This window comes from Chaetomium globosum, genomic scaffold, assembly GCF_000143365.1.
Source record: "Chaetomium globosum CBS 148.51 scaffold_1 genomic scaffold, whole genome shotgun sequence".
Classification (NCBI taxonomy): Eukaryota; Fungi; Ascomycota; class Sordariomycetes; order Sordariales; family Chaetomiaceae; genus Chaetomium; species Chaetomium globosum.
In genome coordinates, this window is record NT_165976.1 from 2,303,872 (window position 1) to 2,319,162 (window position 15,291).

Genomic DNA, 15,291 nt, shown 5'->3' on the forward strand with positions numbered 1-15,291 from the left:
GATGTCCAGCTGGCCAGGAGAGATGAGACGAGCCTCAATTACATGGGCGATCTCCAGTACCCGGGTGAAGGTGTGGGCTATGTGATCATGATTCCCAACAAGCAATCCGACGAGGTCACACCCGCGTAGCGGAGATCGGGCAAAGACAAGTCGGTTCCCAAAGAGGTCGCCGGGTACTTTTCGTCCGATTATCTCTCGAAGCCCTACGTCGTAGGACCGTATTCAGTTCGCTATGAAGACGATACCCGAGGATGAGCAGGAGTCTCTCTGGCGACATCTTCCTCACCAAACTAGGGCACGAGGTAGCAGTCGCTACGATGAATACGCAGATGCATAACAAGTATCACCTTGAGAGCCTACCGCAACTGATCCATAGGCAGATCACGGCCATCAAGAAGGTGCTTTAGAACCCACTCAACCTATTCCAGGGTTTGCCAGGGGCCGGGGGGTCTTGGGGTTGGTTGTGGGGGGTGTTGTTGAATGTTGACGGGGGTGGTGGGGTAGGTTTGGGTTTGGATTTGGGGGCGGGTGTTGGGGTGGTGAAGAAGGGGGATCGGGAGCCGCCGGTGGCTTTGACGGCTCGGTTGGTTTTCGGTGTTTTCTTGGTTTCGGGCGGCGTGCGGGTGAGATTGTTGGGCGAGGTTGGTTGTCTTGGGCTTGGATCTTCTTTAGTGGCAGGCTTGAGTGAGGGTTCGTTCATCGTAACGGAGGCATCCGCGTCGTTTGGTGAAGGGGATTGCGCCGGGGGAAGTGCGGGGCTACCCAAAACGTCGTCAGCTCCCTCGAGTGGGTTCCCGGGGGTGACACGATGATCTTGACTGCTGCCTTTGCTCCAGGTACCGAACACCTTGGTGTTCTGGCGCCGTTGCCTTAACCCTGGGCTTCCACTCGCATCATCATCCTCCCCCCAGAAATGTGAGACACCGAACCCTAGCGTCTTCTTTTTGGGCACAGCTGCTTTGCGACCTCCCTTTGCCTTCCCAGTCTTCGCCTTCTTCTCCTCATGCCCAGAAACAACCCCCCCATCAACCACACCATCACCCCCCTCAAGCACCGCCTCCAAAAACGGCACCAAACTCGCCTCCTCAACCTCCCCGCCATGCCTGCCCGACAGCACTCCCTTCTCGCGCAGCGTCGAAGCGCACTCAAACAGCAAATCCCAGTCCTCGGCCCCACGCATAAGGCTGAGCTCGTGCAGCTCATCGAGTTCGGCCTGCGGCGCCTGGCCCGAGGCGATGAGCGAAGTGAGGTACTGCCTGGTTTCTTCATCGCCGATGTCAAAGCCGTAGAGAAGATCCTCCGCAAATATTTGGCCTGTTGATTTGGGGCTCGCCATTTTGAATCATGTGTGACTGGTCGTCTTGGCCGATTGATGCGAGTGGGTCGTCGAAGTCATGTCTGGCGGGTTGATGGTAGCAGACATTGGTGAAGGTGATTTGAGTGTGTGTGGGACGGGGATGGGAGCAAACGACCGGGATAATTGATTACAAAAGGGTACGTACACTGGAGTGGAATTGTCTGCTTATAAAAGCCAATCGAACGGGCGAGTGCTGGCCCCTCGGTGAGCACATCGGCCGAAAGCCGCACAGTCAAAGGCGGAGTGAAAGTGACTTTGAACAGCAAGGAAAATGTCTAGATTGAGACCGACATTGATTTACACTCCTCAACCCCCGATCTACCCGCCCCGCGTCCCTTCCATCGCTCCAGAGGTTTTCTCGTCCCTCCGTTTTCATCTACGCCGTAGAGAGAAACCTGGGCGGCCTAGCGGTATATGATACATACAAAAGAGGTCAAGCTGTGTGGTGTCCTGGCTCGGCCTGTTGCTTAGCGGCGAGGGGCGATGTTGTTGGTCTTGGGCGGGTCGTAGACGATTTTTCTCGACTTGAGCCACGCCCACTTGTACCTCTTAACCCAGACGCTCATCGCGAATAGGACCGATGTGACAACCAGAACCTTCATGCCCATGCGCTTCCGGTCGTCCATCTCGGGCTCGGCCGCCCAGTTGAGGAACTCGGTGACGTCCTTGGCCATTTGCGAGGTCGTGGCGGGGGTGCCGTCCTCGTACTCGACGACGCCATCGAACAGGACACGGGCCATGGCGATACCGGTGCCGGGGAAGTAGGGGTTGAAGTTCAGGCCGGCACCGACCTGGGCACCAGCGGGGGGCTCATCGGGGTAACCGGTGAGGAGGTTGAAGACGTAGTCGCAGCCACCGTGGCGGGCCTTGATGATCAGGCTGAGATCAGGGGGGAGGGCACCGTTGTTGGCGAAGCGGGCGGCCTCATCGTTCGCATAAGGGGCCGGAAGGTAATCGGACAGCTTTCCGGGGCGTTTCTCGATATCGCCCTGGTCGTTGGGCTCGGTATCGTATTCGTTCTCCTCGGCGAGGGCCTTGGCCTCGTCGACGGTCAGGACACTGCCGACAAGAGTGCGGTACGGCACTCTGCTGAGAGAGTGGCACGAGGCGCAAACTTCCCGGTAGACCTGGAAGCCTCTCCGGAGACTACAGCGAAACACTTGTGAGCCATGCCGCCATAGGCAAGTGATCTGACGGAGGAACGCTTACGCCTGGTGGTCAAAGGACTTGAACCACTGCTCGTGAACCCAGGGGTACTTGGTCGGGTGCAGACTATTTCGACAGTAAGCTGCGTGCTCGTTTGTTTCCTCTAGCCTCCCTCGACAGCGTGGTTGGCCGAATATGCCGCAGTGCGGGCAGACGGGCCTCGGTCCACGGCGAGGGTTGGCCAATCCCCGATGGGTCACTCACCCTTCCTCAGCCGGTGTGCTGGCGTCAGCAGTGGGTCCGTAAAGATGGTAGTACCAGGCGATCGAGCCCGCGGCGACGGTGGTAGCGGCGGCGGCAGCGATGTTCAACCGGAGCGGCGATTCGGCAGCGGATCCGGAGCTCGAGGAAGACGCGGCGCGCTAGTAGAGACGAACATTAGCTCGGGAAGGGCTACGGTAAGTAGTCCCGAGGTGGGCTCAACAAAAAGAGGCGGGGTTGCGGGCGCAATTGGAGGGGCGGGCATTGTCGTCGGTGCGGTCATGCGATGGAGGGATGATCGAAAACAACCGAGACAAGACATACCTTGGAAATGTGCACGGCGCCATTTCGCAGGCCGGCAAACGCGCGCGTCGAGCGCAGGCAGGACCTCGCCAACATGGTCGGCACACCTTGTGAAGCTTAGAAGTGTGTCGTGGGTCGGATTGACAAGGCAATTCGCTGCCACCGTCGGTGATATGAGGTAGCAGGCGCAAGCTGGTGAAGGTCGACAGGTCAGGTTTCTTCAAATTCGGGATTCTTAGGAACGCTGGGCCTCTCATTGGCCGAGCCAATCAAGCTCTGCGCCCAGCACGCACGGCCGATAATTTTTCCGCCCAGCTCGAAAACCCCGACGGGAGCTTCAACCACTCCTACTCTCTTGCATGTTGTTTTGCACTTTTGGGTTTGACGTTGTCAATTCATGATCAATTTACAGCTTTCATTCGACGGCTGGAGGCGCATCGGTTCTCAGTTCGATGAAATAATGAATATTCAATTACGATCATGGTTGTGGAATGTCGGTGCTTCTCCGAATGACAATACCAAAACCACACTTTTGCCAAATCCCAGCTACCCGCAAACGCCCTCCTCGAGAAAATAAAACACGTTTATACAGCTTACCAATGATTCCACTGCGCCATGTCCTGCTCAGCTGCTGCCGTTTTGGCCTCGTACCTCTCTTCGCTTCTTCACAGCATTGGCCAGGAGGTCTAGGACCTGAACGGTGTCCTCCCATCCGATGCACGCATCGGTGATGCTGACGCCGTATTTGAGGCCATCCTTGCCCTCCTTAGGGACCTTTTGGTTACCTGCGTGCACGTTAGAACGACATTCAGATGGCAGGGTCGGAGATCACTCACCCTCGTTGATGTGGCTTTCGATCATGACGCCCATAATAGCGTCCTCGCCCTTCTCGAGCTGCTCAGCCAAGGTGGCCGCAACCTTGGGCTGGTTCTTGTGGTTCTTGAGCGAATTTCCGTGGCTGCAGTCCACCATGAGCCGTTGCCGCACCCCGGCCTTTTGCAGGGAAGCCTTGGCCTCCGCGATGCTCTGGGCGTCGTAGTTGGTGCCCCGGGTACCACCCCGCAGAATCACGAAGCAGTCCTCATTGCCCACGGTGCCAACGATAGCGACCACGCCAGGCTTGGTAACCGACAAGAAGTGATGGGGGTGCCTGACCGCCCCGATGGCGTCAACGGCGACCGTGAGGCTCCCGTCCGTGCCGTTCTTGAAACCGACAGGGAAACTCAACCCGCTGGCCAGTTCACGATGAAGCTGGCTCTCGGTTGTCCTGGCACCGACGGCACCAACGCTGAGGAGATCGGCCAAGAACTGGGGGCTGATGGTATCCAGCATCTCGCTAGCAATGGGCATGCCCCGAGATGTGAGATCGACGAACAGCTGCCTGCTCAGCCGCAATCCCTTGTTGATATTGAAGCTGTTGTCGATATCCGGGTCGTTGATCAAACCTTTCCACCCCACTGTTGTGCGGGGCTTCTCAAGGTAGGAACGCATGACGATGAGCAGCTCATCCTTGTGCTTCTCCTTCTCCTTGAGCAGCATGTCGCAGTACTCAAGCGCAGCTTTCGGGTCATGGATAGAGCAAGGGCCAATGACGACCAACAGCCTCTGCTTCTCGTCGGTCCCGTTGACAACCGCAACAGCCTCCTCGCGGCTTTCGAGGACGGTCTTCTTTGACTCAGGGGTCTGGGCGATCTCGTGTTGGAGCAGACCGGGCGGCGTCAGGGGGTTGTAGCCGCGAACTAGTCCATATCATTAGTGCCCAATGCGTTTGCAGGAGTTTCCAAGTGGCGGCATACTCCTCCAGTCTTCGCTTTCCGCCTTGTTGCCGACATTCTTGTTCTCGAGGTAGAACGACTATGACACTGTGAGTCAGGTACATACCCTGGCGAGCGCACAACTTGATTTCATGTGGTACTCACAGACATGATTGTGGTTTGATCTATTACTTTCTGTTCGAAGCAATTCCAGATCAGCTTGGTAATTTAAGGATCTAAAACTCCCAATGCCAGGAAGCAGTTTCAAGAATTGGAGAGCTGGACGGAACACACGGTTTATTTTACAGCTTGCTGCTCCAAGATTTTGAGGGGCAATCCATGAGGGGATGACTCAATGTGGGGTCAATTGGTTGCTGCTGAAAGAAAGCGCCCTGCAACCAGGCCGCTAATAAATCGCATGGTGGAAAGTTTTAACTCCCATGTCCAAACTCTTGTTAATAAAGCAACCTGCGCCATTGGTTGTAGACCAAAACAGGTTCGAATAGAACTCTGAAGGGATTCATTCGTCACTTACACCCTCCTCGCTGCTTGCCTTATTACCCAGCCGCAGGCCGTTGACGAAGGAAGAGATCACTACAATGGACGGCGGTGCCGAGTGCTGTATTCAGATTATAGATAATTAAATCTTGGATTTCTTCCTTCATCAACCAGTTTTGGCCATGTCATTTGGTATACTCGTACGGCGGCCTGGATCGGAGAGCGTGCTTGTCCTGGCTGGCTTGGCACTTGAAAAGAAATGGAGCTCTATATGCCAAGACTTCTCCCCTGTGCAGGAGCCCGCCCCACTTGCCGCGAAGAAAGCTCTCCCGATTTGGGGGCAGGCCAAGAGATGGGATCGTGGACACTCCTCCCAGGTCCGTTTTCGCGACTCCATATAATCTATCTACGTAGATAATCCAGAAGGCTCGCTATCTGCGATTCGAACGCCGACAGCCGACGCGGAAAGAAGGCCGTCTCGGTCAAACTACCAACATGGCTGAGGCTAGCAACGACGAAGATGTCAAGTCGAGTAAGCGAAGCCATGCCGACTTCACCGGCGATGATGGCTCTGGTATGTCGCTACTCACTGGCCCCCTTTCTTCGTCCCTCTAATGGGTGACAAATCTTACTCCTCTTGGTAGATGCGGACGGAACGGGCGCTCACTAACACGCTCGCAATGCAGATAGCTCCTCAGACGATGATATGGGCCCCCAGCTGCCCTCGGCGGTTCCCAAGAAAAAGCGGCGCGTTCTTCCCTACGAGAAGCTGTACATCTCAGCCCTACCCAAGTCGACTCGTTACTCTAAATCTCTGATGCACAAGGAGCAGCTGGCCTTCCTCACCATGACCCCGATAACCGAGTTCCTCATCACAACATCCACCGATGGCGTCGTCAAGTTCTGGAAAAAGGTTGCCGAGGGCATTGAGTTCGTCAAGGAGTTCAAGGCGCACCAGGGCGAGGTCCGCTCTGTGTCCTGCAGCCAGGACGGCCGGAGCTTTGCGACGGTTGGCGTGGACAAGACAGTCAAGCTGTTTGACGTGGTCACGTTCGATCTCCTTGCCGTCCTCCAGCTCGATTTTGCGCCACGCTGTGTCTGTTGGGTTCACAGAAAAGGATCGTCTTTACCGCTCCTGGCCGTTTCTGATAGCGAAGCTAAGCCGAGCATCCGCATTTATGACGGGAGAGGCGAGATCCAGGAACCAATTCACACCATCACCGGCCTGCATAGAAGTCCCGTCTCCCTGATGGCGTTCAACGACCAATATGACTGTGTAATCTCGGTGGACGAGGGCGGCATGATCGAATACTGGCAACCGAGTGGCCTCTACGAGAAACCGGAAACGGTCTTCCAGTACAAGAGCTCGACCAATTTGTTCGAGTTCAAGAAGGCAAAGTCCGTCCCGGTTACTCTCACCCTCTCTGCCGACGGGAGCCGATTCGCGACCATGTCCTTGCCTGATCGGAAGATACGCATCTTCGACTTTGCCTCGGCCCAGCTCCAGCGTACCTACGACGAGTCATTACAAGTTATGGAAGAAATGCAGCAGGCCGGGACCGCGTTGCAAAAGCTCGATGCCGTGGAATTCGGGCGCCGGTTGGCCCAGGAGCGGGAAATCGAGTCACCAGAGCTTCGCGACAAGTTCAATGTCATCTTTGACGAATCGGGGCATTTCATCCTGTACGGCTCCTACCTTGGGGTCAAAGTGCTCAACACCTTCACAAACCAAGTAGTCAAGGTTTACGGCCGGGAAGAAGGGTTTCGGCCGCTGGCGTTGGCATTATATCAAGGCCAGCCGCAGAAGAAGGGCGTAACAACCGTCGCCATGGCAGCGTCAAGCAACCCTCTGCTGCAAGCGTCAGAGTCCAGGGACCCAATATTGGTCGCGACGGGCGTGGGGAAGGTTCGCTTCTACATGTTTACCGACGAGGAGGAGTTTTCAAAATCAACGAGAGATGTCCAAAATGAAAAGCCCGTAGTCCTGGGACAGAAGAAGGTCGAGGAGAAAAAGAAGGCCGAGACAGGAACAGCGGCCATCATCCACACCACTTACGGGGACATCCACATCCGACTGTTCCCGGACGCCGCGCCAAAGACGGTCGAGAATTTTGTGACGCATTCTCGGCGTGGCTATTACAACAACACTATATTCCACCGTGTCATCCGAAAGTTTATGATCCAATGCGGAGACCCCTTGGGTGATGGGACAGGGGGCGAGAGTATCTGGGGAACCGAGTTTGCAGATGAATTCAGCAGCTTGAGACACGACAAGCCATACACGGTCAGCATGGCCAATGCTGGACCTAACACGAACGGAAGTCAATTCTTCATCACGACGGAGAAAACGGTATGTTTGGTGCTTGCTCCTGATATTTCTAGCACATGCTAACGGGACTTAGCCCTGGCTTGACAACAAACACACCATCTTTGGCCGTGCTGTGCAGGGCCTAGATGTTATTCACAAGATTGAGAACGTCAAGACGTACAAGGAGAAGCCGTTGGATGACATCAAGATTCTCAGCATTGATATTGCGTGAGGGGCGAGGGAGGATTAGATGCGGTCGTTACGTCCATAGGACCGGGTTGAAGTTGGGTTGCGTAGCAAGCCGTCTTGGTTTATGATGATGAGTATAAATCGCGGGAGTAATTGAACGCTACTATGCGTCCACTCTCAATTCCAAACGCGTAACATTCGGTGATCCAAACACACATATACGTACATCAAAGCAGGCGAAAGATGTTCCCTTCAAAGAGATGACTTGACATCGCCACCGTAATTTATCTTCCTCAGGATGCTCCTGTTCAGCTCCGACACATTCTGTACACCAGCCAACCCCATAGACTGATCTACGTCAGCCAAAAGCCCCGCCAGCACATGCCTCGCGCCCTCGCTGCCCGCGATCCCCAAACCATATATCACCGGCCTCCCAACCAACACCGCCTTTGCCCCCAACGCCAGCGCCTTCAACACATCCGCCCCCGTCCTCACCCCCGAATCATACAACACCGTCAGCCGGTCCCCAACAGCATCCACAATCTCCGGCAGCATCTCCAACGCCGGCACCGCCCCATCCAACTGCCTGCCCCCATGATTCGACACCACAATCCCATCCACCCCGGCCCTCACCGCCATCTCCGCATCCCCCACACTCAACACCCCCTTTAACACAATCGGCCCATCCCCCCACAACCGCCTCAACACCGCCAGATCCTCCCACCGATGCGCATGCCCCGAAAATACCTCCGCCAACCACGCCCGACTCGCCGCCACCACATTCTCTTTCCCGTCAACATCCCCATCCCCCTCATTCCCCTCCGCAAACATCCGCCGAAACGCCGGGTCGCTAAACCCCAGCGCGTTGCCCTGGCCCCGCGCAAACGGCAGATACCCCGCGTCCAGGTCCAGCGGCCGCCACGACATGGTGAAGGTGTCGAGGGTGACGACCAGCGCGGCGCAGCCGGCGGCGCGGGCGCGCGAGAGCAGCGACGCGGTGAGCGCGTCCGAGAGCGGCCAGTAGAGCTGGAACCAGCGCGGGACGGCGGGCGCGGCCGAGGCGACCGCCTCGAGGGGGGTCGTGGCCGCGGTGCTGTAGATGTAGGGGACGTGGAGGGAGGCGCAGGCTGTGGCGACGCCTTCTTCGCCGTGGGGGTGGTAGGCACCTTGGACGCCGATGGGGGCCATGAGGAGAGGGGTGTCTAGCGGGGTGGTTAGTATAGATGCATATATTGTTATATGATGGGGGCTGGGTTGTGGTTTTGGGTTACTGTTCATAGGTACTCACCGTATTTCTTGCCAAATAGTTCGACACTGAGATCGCGTGGCATGGTGGGCCGCAGCATGCGCGGGATCAGCTTCCACTGGCGGAAGGCCAGGCGGTTGGCATGCATAGTCGCCTGCTCGCCCGCGCCGCCAAAGACATAGTTGAAGGCTTCGGGGGCCATGGCCTCTCTGGCCGCCTGTTCTAGCTTGTTCGGGTCCGTCGTGACAATGGGTTTTTGGCCGGCAATCATTGCTTGAGCATACAGATCGAACTGGTACTGGCCGTACGGCACCTTCTCCTCGCCATCGCTACCATCTTTATCTTGTGGCTCTGACATGTTGAGACCTCTGGGCTCACATGTACGCTCGTACGTACTTGAGAGGTTGCGGTTGGGGAAGGACTTCTACCCCTGGCTTAGTCCGCTGGAGCTGGGGTTTATATCCCTGAATTTCCCCGCATCAACTGTTTGGATCAACCACCAAGTGCTCCTTGTGCAGCTTGATTTACCTCGGCGATTCTCGTGTGGGGCAATACTGTACTTTGTGTGAACGGATGGCGCAGGGAGAAGACCCGCGCCCGCTGATGCCCCAAAAGGAAGTTATTGTCAACACTACCATGAGCGCCTATTATAACTAACAAGGGATATATCCATCTGTCTGCCCCTCTCCCCATTCCCCGTATCTTAGTTTGCGGTGTCGGGAAACACAGCCCTGCAACGCCAAAATCCTCTTTCCTTTCCTGACAATAACCCATCAACTAAAGGTAGGAACGCCTCTGAAGTACGTCCCAGGGGGTCGGGTGTTGCCCCATTCCTGAAAACCATTTGGCAAGTATGTGAATTCCACTCAATGGCTGCAGATCCCCGAGCAGGCCATTGCCTTCATCCACATATCGGTGTTTATAATACGCCTTTTCTCCTAGACCCCAGAGCTCAACTAGGCGCTCACCTCGGCGCTCACCTCGGCCAACCTTAACTACCTAGTTATCTATCCAGCTGGGCTAACAACCCATAGTTTCGACTTTGTGATCGTCTATGGTTTAATAGACCACAGTTCTCGTGACCTACAGTGCGTTGTTAGTTGGGCATTCTTGGACAATCAAATTCCAAATACGTACCACCCCATCTCCCTGATCTTCTTGGAGTTTGTTTGCGATCCCTTCTTGTCGCTTGTCCATATCGCCAGCGCCTTGCTGCACGACGCAAAGGCCTCGACAAGTTCCTTCATTCTGCCGCTTCTGAGGAACTCCCGGGCCACGTCTGAATCCTTCTCGGCAATCACAGCCGCGAGCTCCATGCACTCCAAGAGGTTGTCTCGGGACAGAGATGTGCCCGCAAAGTGCAGGCAGCTGATGTAAGCTAGCACTGTCTCGGGGATATAGGCCTCGCGGATCTCTTGGAAGTCATTGTCCACTAGTGCCGCGCTGTCAGCCCATAGCACCCAAGAGGGGGAGGCGAGCATCTTACCTTCGTTCGAAACCAATAACCAGCCCTTCAAGACTGGTTGCATGCACGCCTTGGCTGACCGAACCTCTTGGCTCGTATGTTGCCACATCTCGCGTGTCGTGTTGTTTTCCCTGTTGCGAGCGTCGTCAGTAAACAGGACGGAGTCGTATCAGTGAAGCAGAAAACGTACTCTCTGCTAAGCCCAGCCAATGACGACAGAGTCTCCATCGAATCCAGCGCGCGGACGAGACACTCAAGCTCCCACACATTTCGCACAAGGTTGATGAGCTTCTCCTTGCTCATTTGGCATGTCTCGAGGAATTCGGCCGAGAACTCAGCGCCAGCAAACTCCTGGAACCAACCGGGACCAGAATCCTCGCTCTTATCCCGCACTGGGATGGGTGACTTCTTCTGGATAATTTGTCGCCCAGATACCCGTTCGCTGAAGGCGCGGGCGGCGCGTAACCTTGTCTGTTCTATAATAGGTCATTGCATTAGCACGGCGAAGCAAGGAAGGAAGAAAAAACAAGCAAGAAAAGAGGGAGAGGCAACGTACTGAGCAAATACTTGTAGATCCGGATAGCGTAGGTGCATGTCTCTACGAACTGGCCTGGGACCAACATGAGCCACCCCATGGCGCGAATGATCAGGTCGTCCTCTTGATCAACAAACTCGGCGTCCTCGCCAAAGAAATCAGGCTTCACAAGTCGGCCGTACTTGAGCGTTGGGGGACCAGGTTCGAGTATTTTGAACCGCCCCTTTGCCTCACAGCGCAGCAACTGGTCCTGGACATCGTCCAGGTAGATCGAAGGCTGAGACTTGGTGAACTCGGCCACGTCGAGCCCTAGCTGCCTCATTATGGTGAGCTGGTGTAGCCGGACGTCGTTGTCGAGAATGTGGATAAGATTTCTGCTCAATGTCTCATTCAACCGGGTACTGGACAATTTGGAAGAGTAGAGAGGAACCATTTCCTCCAGGTTGGCAAGCCGGAGGTAGCTGATGTATGCTGCAATAATGTTCTCTTGTGCCTGGTGCCGACTTTGCAGCGCGCCCCCCGCCTCGTCGAAACCGGCGAGACGGTCCAGGGCGGAGATCACGATGAGAACGTGGGCAAGCACCCGGAGGCCGTCGTGGTCCGCCAAATCAAAGAACTTGTCTTGATTGAAGCTTTCCATCATAGGTGAAGTCACCTTGGGAATCAGCTTCGAAGTTTGCTTCTTATTCGCGTGCTTGGACAACACAAGACCTTGGTAAAATAGGTGCCGGTCCAGGTCGTTGGAGACAATAGCCCCCTGTAGCGCCTTTCCAGCCCGTAGAGCTTCTTTTCTTGTTCTTGGGTCCGTCTCCAAGGAAGCGATCAGACGCCTACTAACCGTCATCGGGTCGCTGTGGTGTAGAACGGCGTTGAAGGAAGGAAATTGCTGCGCGGCTTTGCCGGCAGCCTCCCCGCCATATTTGGCAAGGTGCAGGTCGAATTGCGTCCTGAGAAGCGCGTTGTAATGTGCGAAGAGAAGATCATCCCAAGATTTGCACACCTTTTCCACGCTGGTGATATCGCCCGCCAGCAACCCGTAGACTGCCCTGTCGTACTCTCCCGTCCCACCGTCTCGAGCAGCGGCAAAGCACATGCGCCTCCATAGAACCAGGGAGCTTGGCTCGAACTCGAGTTGCTCTTCATCATCTGGGTTGGAAAGGGGCAGGGGTGCAATAGACGCGGCCCTCCATAGCTCCGTTCTCTCCGCGCACCACTCCCTGATCTCAGACATGGAGCAACCCCGGCGAAGCATCTCGAAGCATCCGAGCCAAATCGCGCGTTCGAAGAACTCATCCTGTGATTCCAACTTGCGGGCCTGGCGGGTGACAGCGTCTGGGTCCAGTTGTGTGATAAGGGTGTTGGAGCCGAGATGTGACTGAGCCGCAGCGGCGTCGTGGGGGTCCAACACGCCCTGATAGCCATTGACGCTCTTTTGAAGTTTGATTTTGTGGCGAGTATGGAGCCAGCCGTGTGCCAATATGTCGCCCCTCTCGGCATTTTGTTGTAGCTCGCTCACCACCTCGTCGATTGGCGTACCGTAACTTGCACCGCTTTGAAGCCACTCCAGGACAACTTTCCTCTCCCGCGCAACCGAATCGGAGACCATAAATTCGCTCCACCACTGCCTACGACTCCTAATCGAGGCGTCGTCCGGGTTTCCCGGTTGCGACGCGGCCTGGTCATTACCATATCGTAGAGGGAGAATTCGCCGCAGAAGATCCCACGTTTGTGCCTCCTCTTCTACACGGCGCACTTCTTCAGCGGAGACGGCATCGTTGCCATCATCAACCTCATCCATATCAATGTCGGCCGAAGCAGCTCTTTGCCAGCTCCCCCCCCGCGCAGACCGCGCCCGGGGTTCGCGCTCGCGTAACCGGTCGGCCCTTTTGCGCGTGTATGTGTAGTAAGTGTCGACAAGCTTGATAACTTGGGTAAGCCTCTCTGTTGTCGAGCTTGCCGAGTCGGTGTTGTAACGGTCGAGCTGGGCAGCGAAATAGTCGACTTCCTCTCCTGCCTGGATGGTGCTCTCCTGGTACGTTGTCTCGAGATCTGCCATCTCGTCGTTTGCCGGCTCTGCAGGTGTGTGTTAGCGGTCCGTATAGACGTCCACCATGACAACCCGCAGCGATGACCGACCTTGGCCCGGGAGTTGTGAGCTAGTCCGAGAGCTCTCAGAAGCCGGGTAATCCTAGAATGGAACGTCAGTAAACATTGATTGCACAGAGATGCAGCGATAGAAACAAGCACTAACAAATGCCGGCGCCATATCGATGGGGCCAATGGTGAGCAATGCACGAGTTTGGAAGGCGTGGGAGGGAGAGGGATGACAAGCGTTGTCTGGGCGGTTGCCCTAGGCGTCCGAAGAGACAAATGAGGTTGGCTTTCGCAATTGGGCGCTTGTTTAGCGCATCCTGGAGTGCGTGTTTACGTTCGATTGCAAGCCGATGGGAGTCGTCGATGGTTTTCGGGGGTTGTTTGCGGCTAGTAAGTATCCACGAATCCAGCAGCGGGAGACAGGTATTGCTTCGGATACAGATTAATTACTGTTTCTTGCCGTCAAGCAACGCGGTCGCGCCGATACGGGATCGAAAAATCGGGTCACCGCACCAAGAGAGGGACCAACCTTAAGACCTGGCAAACCACAGCTCCCCTTGTTCAAAGCACGGGCCACAGAGCCAATCAGTGTGGGGCAGCCATGCCCCACCGGGTGGTTAGAAAAGTCGTCGAGCAGTCAAAATTTTTGATTCTTTTCTCTTTTCTTCTTCATGTCTTATGGCGTTCATATTAGAGTCTCGGAACAAGCCTTTCATTGCTTGTTCAGGTCCACGCGGCCTCTTGCGCGCTCAATGATAGCCTAGAGGAATCCCGCACCCTCCTTTCCAGTTACCTGACGCCTCTCGGGGTTATTAGGGTGGACGCATTTGGCGAGTGATACATTTATTTCCCTTCCATTACTGGATGCCGTTTTTCCTCTGCTCCATCTTCAGCCGCAACAGGTTCGGCTTTGGGCAGCTAGCGGTTACCGCGCTGTCACCGTTCTTCTCATAGAACGCCTGGCAGCATTCGTAGAGAGCATCAACGAACTTGGCACACTTGGCCTCGTTGTACCCATTTTTCGTCAGACAATCTTGGAATGTCAGTCAGGTGCGCCAACCCGACAACATGACTCAGGAGAGGATACCTTGAATTGCACACTGTATGAACAGTCCTTTTATGTCAGCATCTATCATAGACAACACTAAGGGACAAGCGGACGAACCGCTCGTGGGTGGCATGGAGGATTGCTTCGGAGGTCTTGATCGAGTCCCTGGATAAGCAAGCGTGTCAATCTTGGGCTGACGCTATGGGATATAAAAGTGATAGCACCCAACACTGACCATTGCGGCGTCGTTTGTAAAGTGAAGTTGGATTGGTGGTCTCTTTCTGTCGGTAGTTGTTTGGTTCTTTGAGGTCCCAGGGCCAGATGGCGGTGCTGGAATGCAACTGGGAACAATGATGTCAGGGGACCCCGGCAGCGCTTGACAAACCTCGCGTTGCATGGCCTTGCTCTGCATCATATGGGCTACCCAGCATCATCACCATGGGCTACTCTACATGGTCACCATGAGCTGCTCCTTGGTTGTTCCATGATACCTCCTCCCAGCAGCCGCTCATGCAGAATAGTGCCAGCTATATCGGTGGAAACCGGTAATAAGAGAATTATATCGTTAGATAGTCAGTGACTTCTGAGTTAAGACTGGAAACAGTGTTCACTGTTTCCATTTCATCGCTGAACTTATTTCCAACTTGCACTCTCCTAGAGGTACTTTAGGTATCACTGACTACCTAGAATAACCCCCAGTCACTGTCAAAGTTCGGATGTCAGTTCCATATTGATTTACTGCAGCTCAAAAGGCTTTACCTCTGGAGCCTAGAACTTTGTTCAACCCCACCACACGACCTGGGCACCTCCCGGCCACGCTGCGCGCTCGATCATCCCCCACCTTCAACAACCAACCGACCGGCCCCGACGCCAGGCAAATTCCTCCAAAGGTTGAGCAACCCGCCATTTGGGTCATACGGCATCAGCTTCCTTTCGAGCAGAATCCCAAGAAACAAAGACAAGCAATTCCCACCTTTTTGGCGTACAGTGTTAGTTGAGGTGGGTTCTCGCACTTTGCACCCGATTAGCCTCTGGTAGTTACGCCAAACTCCGCCTTCCCCCTCGCACATGCAACCATTCACCCAAC

General features: G+C 55.3%; 7 protein-coding genes across 7 annotated transcripts in view; 1 reads left to right on the forward strand and 6 right to left on the reverse strand.

Moving 5' to 3' along the window:
* The window catches only part of CHGG_00754 (uncharacterized protein), a gene marked incomplete at both ends in the record, with an annotated part of 2,677 nt that extends 1,341 nt beyond the window's left edge, over nucleotides 1-1,336 (reverse strand). Inside the window, one exon of the mRNA XM_001219974.1 lies at nucleotides 415-1,336. Coding sequence (XP_001219975.1) covers nucleotides 415-1,336 — 922 coding nt within the window. The remainder of the gene's footprint in view (nucleotides 1-414) is intronic.
* Nucleotides 1,337-1,824: 488 nt separating this feature from the next.
* On the reverse strand, nucleotides 1,825-3,163 carry CHGG_00755 (cytochrome c1, heme protein, mitochondrial precursor; the record flags this gene model as incomplete). Its single annotated transcript, XM_001219975.1, has 4 exons — nucleotides 1,825-2,503; nucleotides 2,567-2,629; nucleotides 2,768-2,925; nucleotides 3,089-3,163. 4 exons carry the CDS (start codon nucleotides 3,161-3,163, stop codon nucleotides 1,825-1,827), a joined length of 975 nt encoding a protein of 324 aa, XP_001219976.1.
* Nucleotides 3,164-3,613: 450 nt separating this feature from the next.
* Nucleotides 3,614-4,992, reverse strand: CHGG_00756 (uncharacterized protein; the record flags this gene model as incomplete). The annotated part of the gene is made up of 5 exons (XM_001219976.1): nucleotides 3,614-3,631; nucleotides 3,719-3,852; nucleotides 3,904-4,806; nucleotides 4,864-4,921; nucleotides 4,987-4,992. The coding sequence occupies 5 exons, from the start codon at nucleotides 4,990-4,992 to the stop codon at nucleotides 3,614-3,616; spliced, it is 1,119 nt and encodes a 372-aa protein (XP_001219977.1).
* An 822-nt stretch (nucleotides 4,993-5,814) lies between these two features.
* CHGG_00757 (uncharacterized protein) lies at nucleotides 5,815-7,859 on the forward strand (the record flags this gene model as incomplete). Its single annotated transcript, XM_001219977.1, has 3 exons — nucleotides 5,815-5,893; nucleotides 6,006-7,669; nucleotides 7,722-7,859. 3 exons carry the CDS (start codon nucleotides 5,815-5,817, stop codon nucleotides 7,857-7,859), a joined length of 1,881 nt encoding a protein of 626 aa, XP_001219978.1.
* Nucleotides 7,860-8,068: 209 nt separating this feature from the next.
* CHGG_00758 (uncharacterized protein) lies at nucleotides 8,069-9,420 on the reverse strand (the record flags this gene model as incomplete). Its single annotated transcript, XM_001219978.1, has 2 exons — nucleotides 8,069-9,018; nucleotides 9,105-9,420. 2 exons carry the CDS (start codon nucleotides 9,418-9,420, stop codon nucleotides 8,069-8,071), a joined length of 1,266 nt encoding a protein of 421 aa, XP_001219979.1.
* Nucleotides 9,421-10,114: 694 nt separating this feature from the next.
* CHGG_00759 (uncharacterized protein) lies at nucleotides 10,115-13,328 on the reverse strand (the record flags this gene model as incomplete). Its single annotated transcript, XM_001219979.1, has 6 exons — nucleotides 10,115-10,145; nucleotides 10,200-10,658; nucleotides 10,718-11,003; nucleotides 11,084-13,135; nucleotides 13,199-13,250; nucleotides 13,314-13,328. 6 exons carry the CDS (start codon nucleotides 13,326-13,328, stop codon nucleotides 10,115-10,117), a joined length of 2,895 nt encoding a protein of 964 aa, XP_001219980.1.
* A 685-nt stretch (nucleotides 13,329-14,013) lies between these two features.
* CHGG_00760 (uncharacterized protein) lies at nucleotides 14,014-14,442 on the reverse strand (the record flags this gene model as incomplete). The annotated part of the gene is made up of 3 exons (XM_001219980.1): nucleotides 14,014-14,189; nucleotides 14,244-14,256; nucleotides 14,440-14,442. The coding sequence occupies 3 exons, from the start codon at nucleotides 14,440-14,442 to the stop codon at nucleotides 14,014-14,016; spliced, it is 192 nt and encodes a 63-aa protein (XP_001219981.1).
* Between the last annotated feature and the right edge of the window lie 849 nt (nucleotides 14,443-15,291).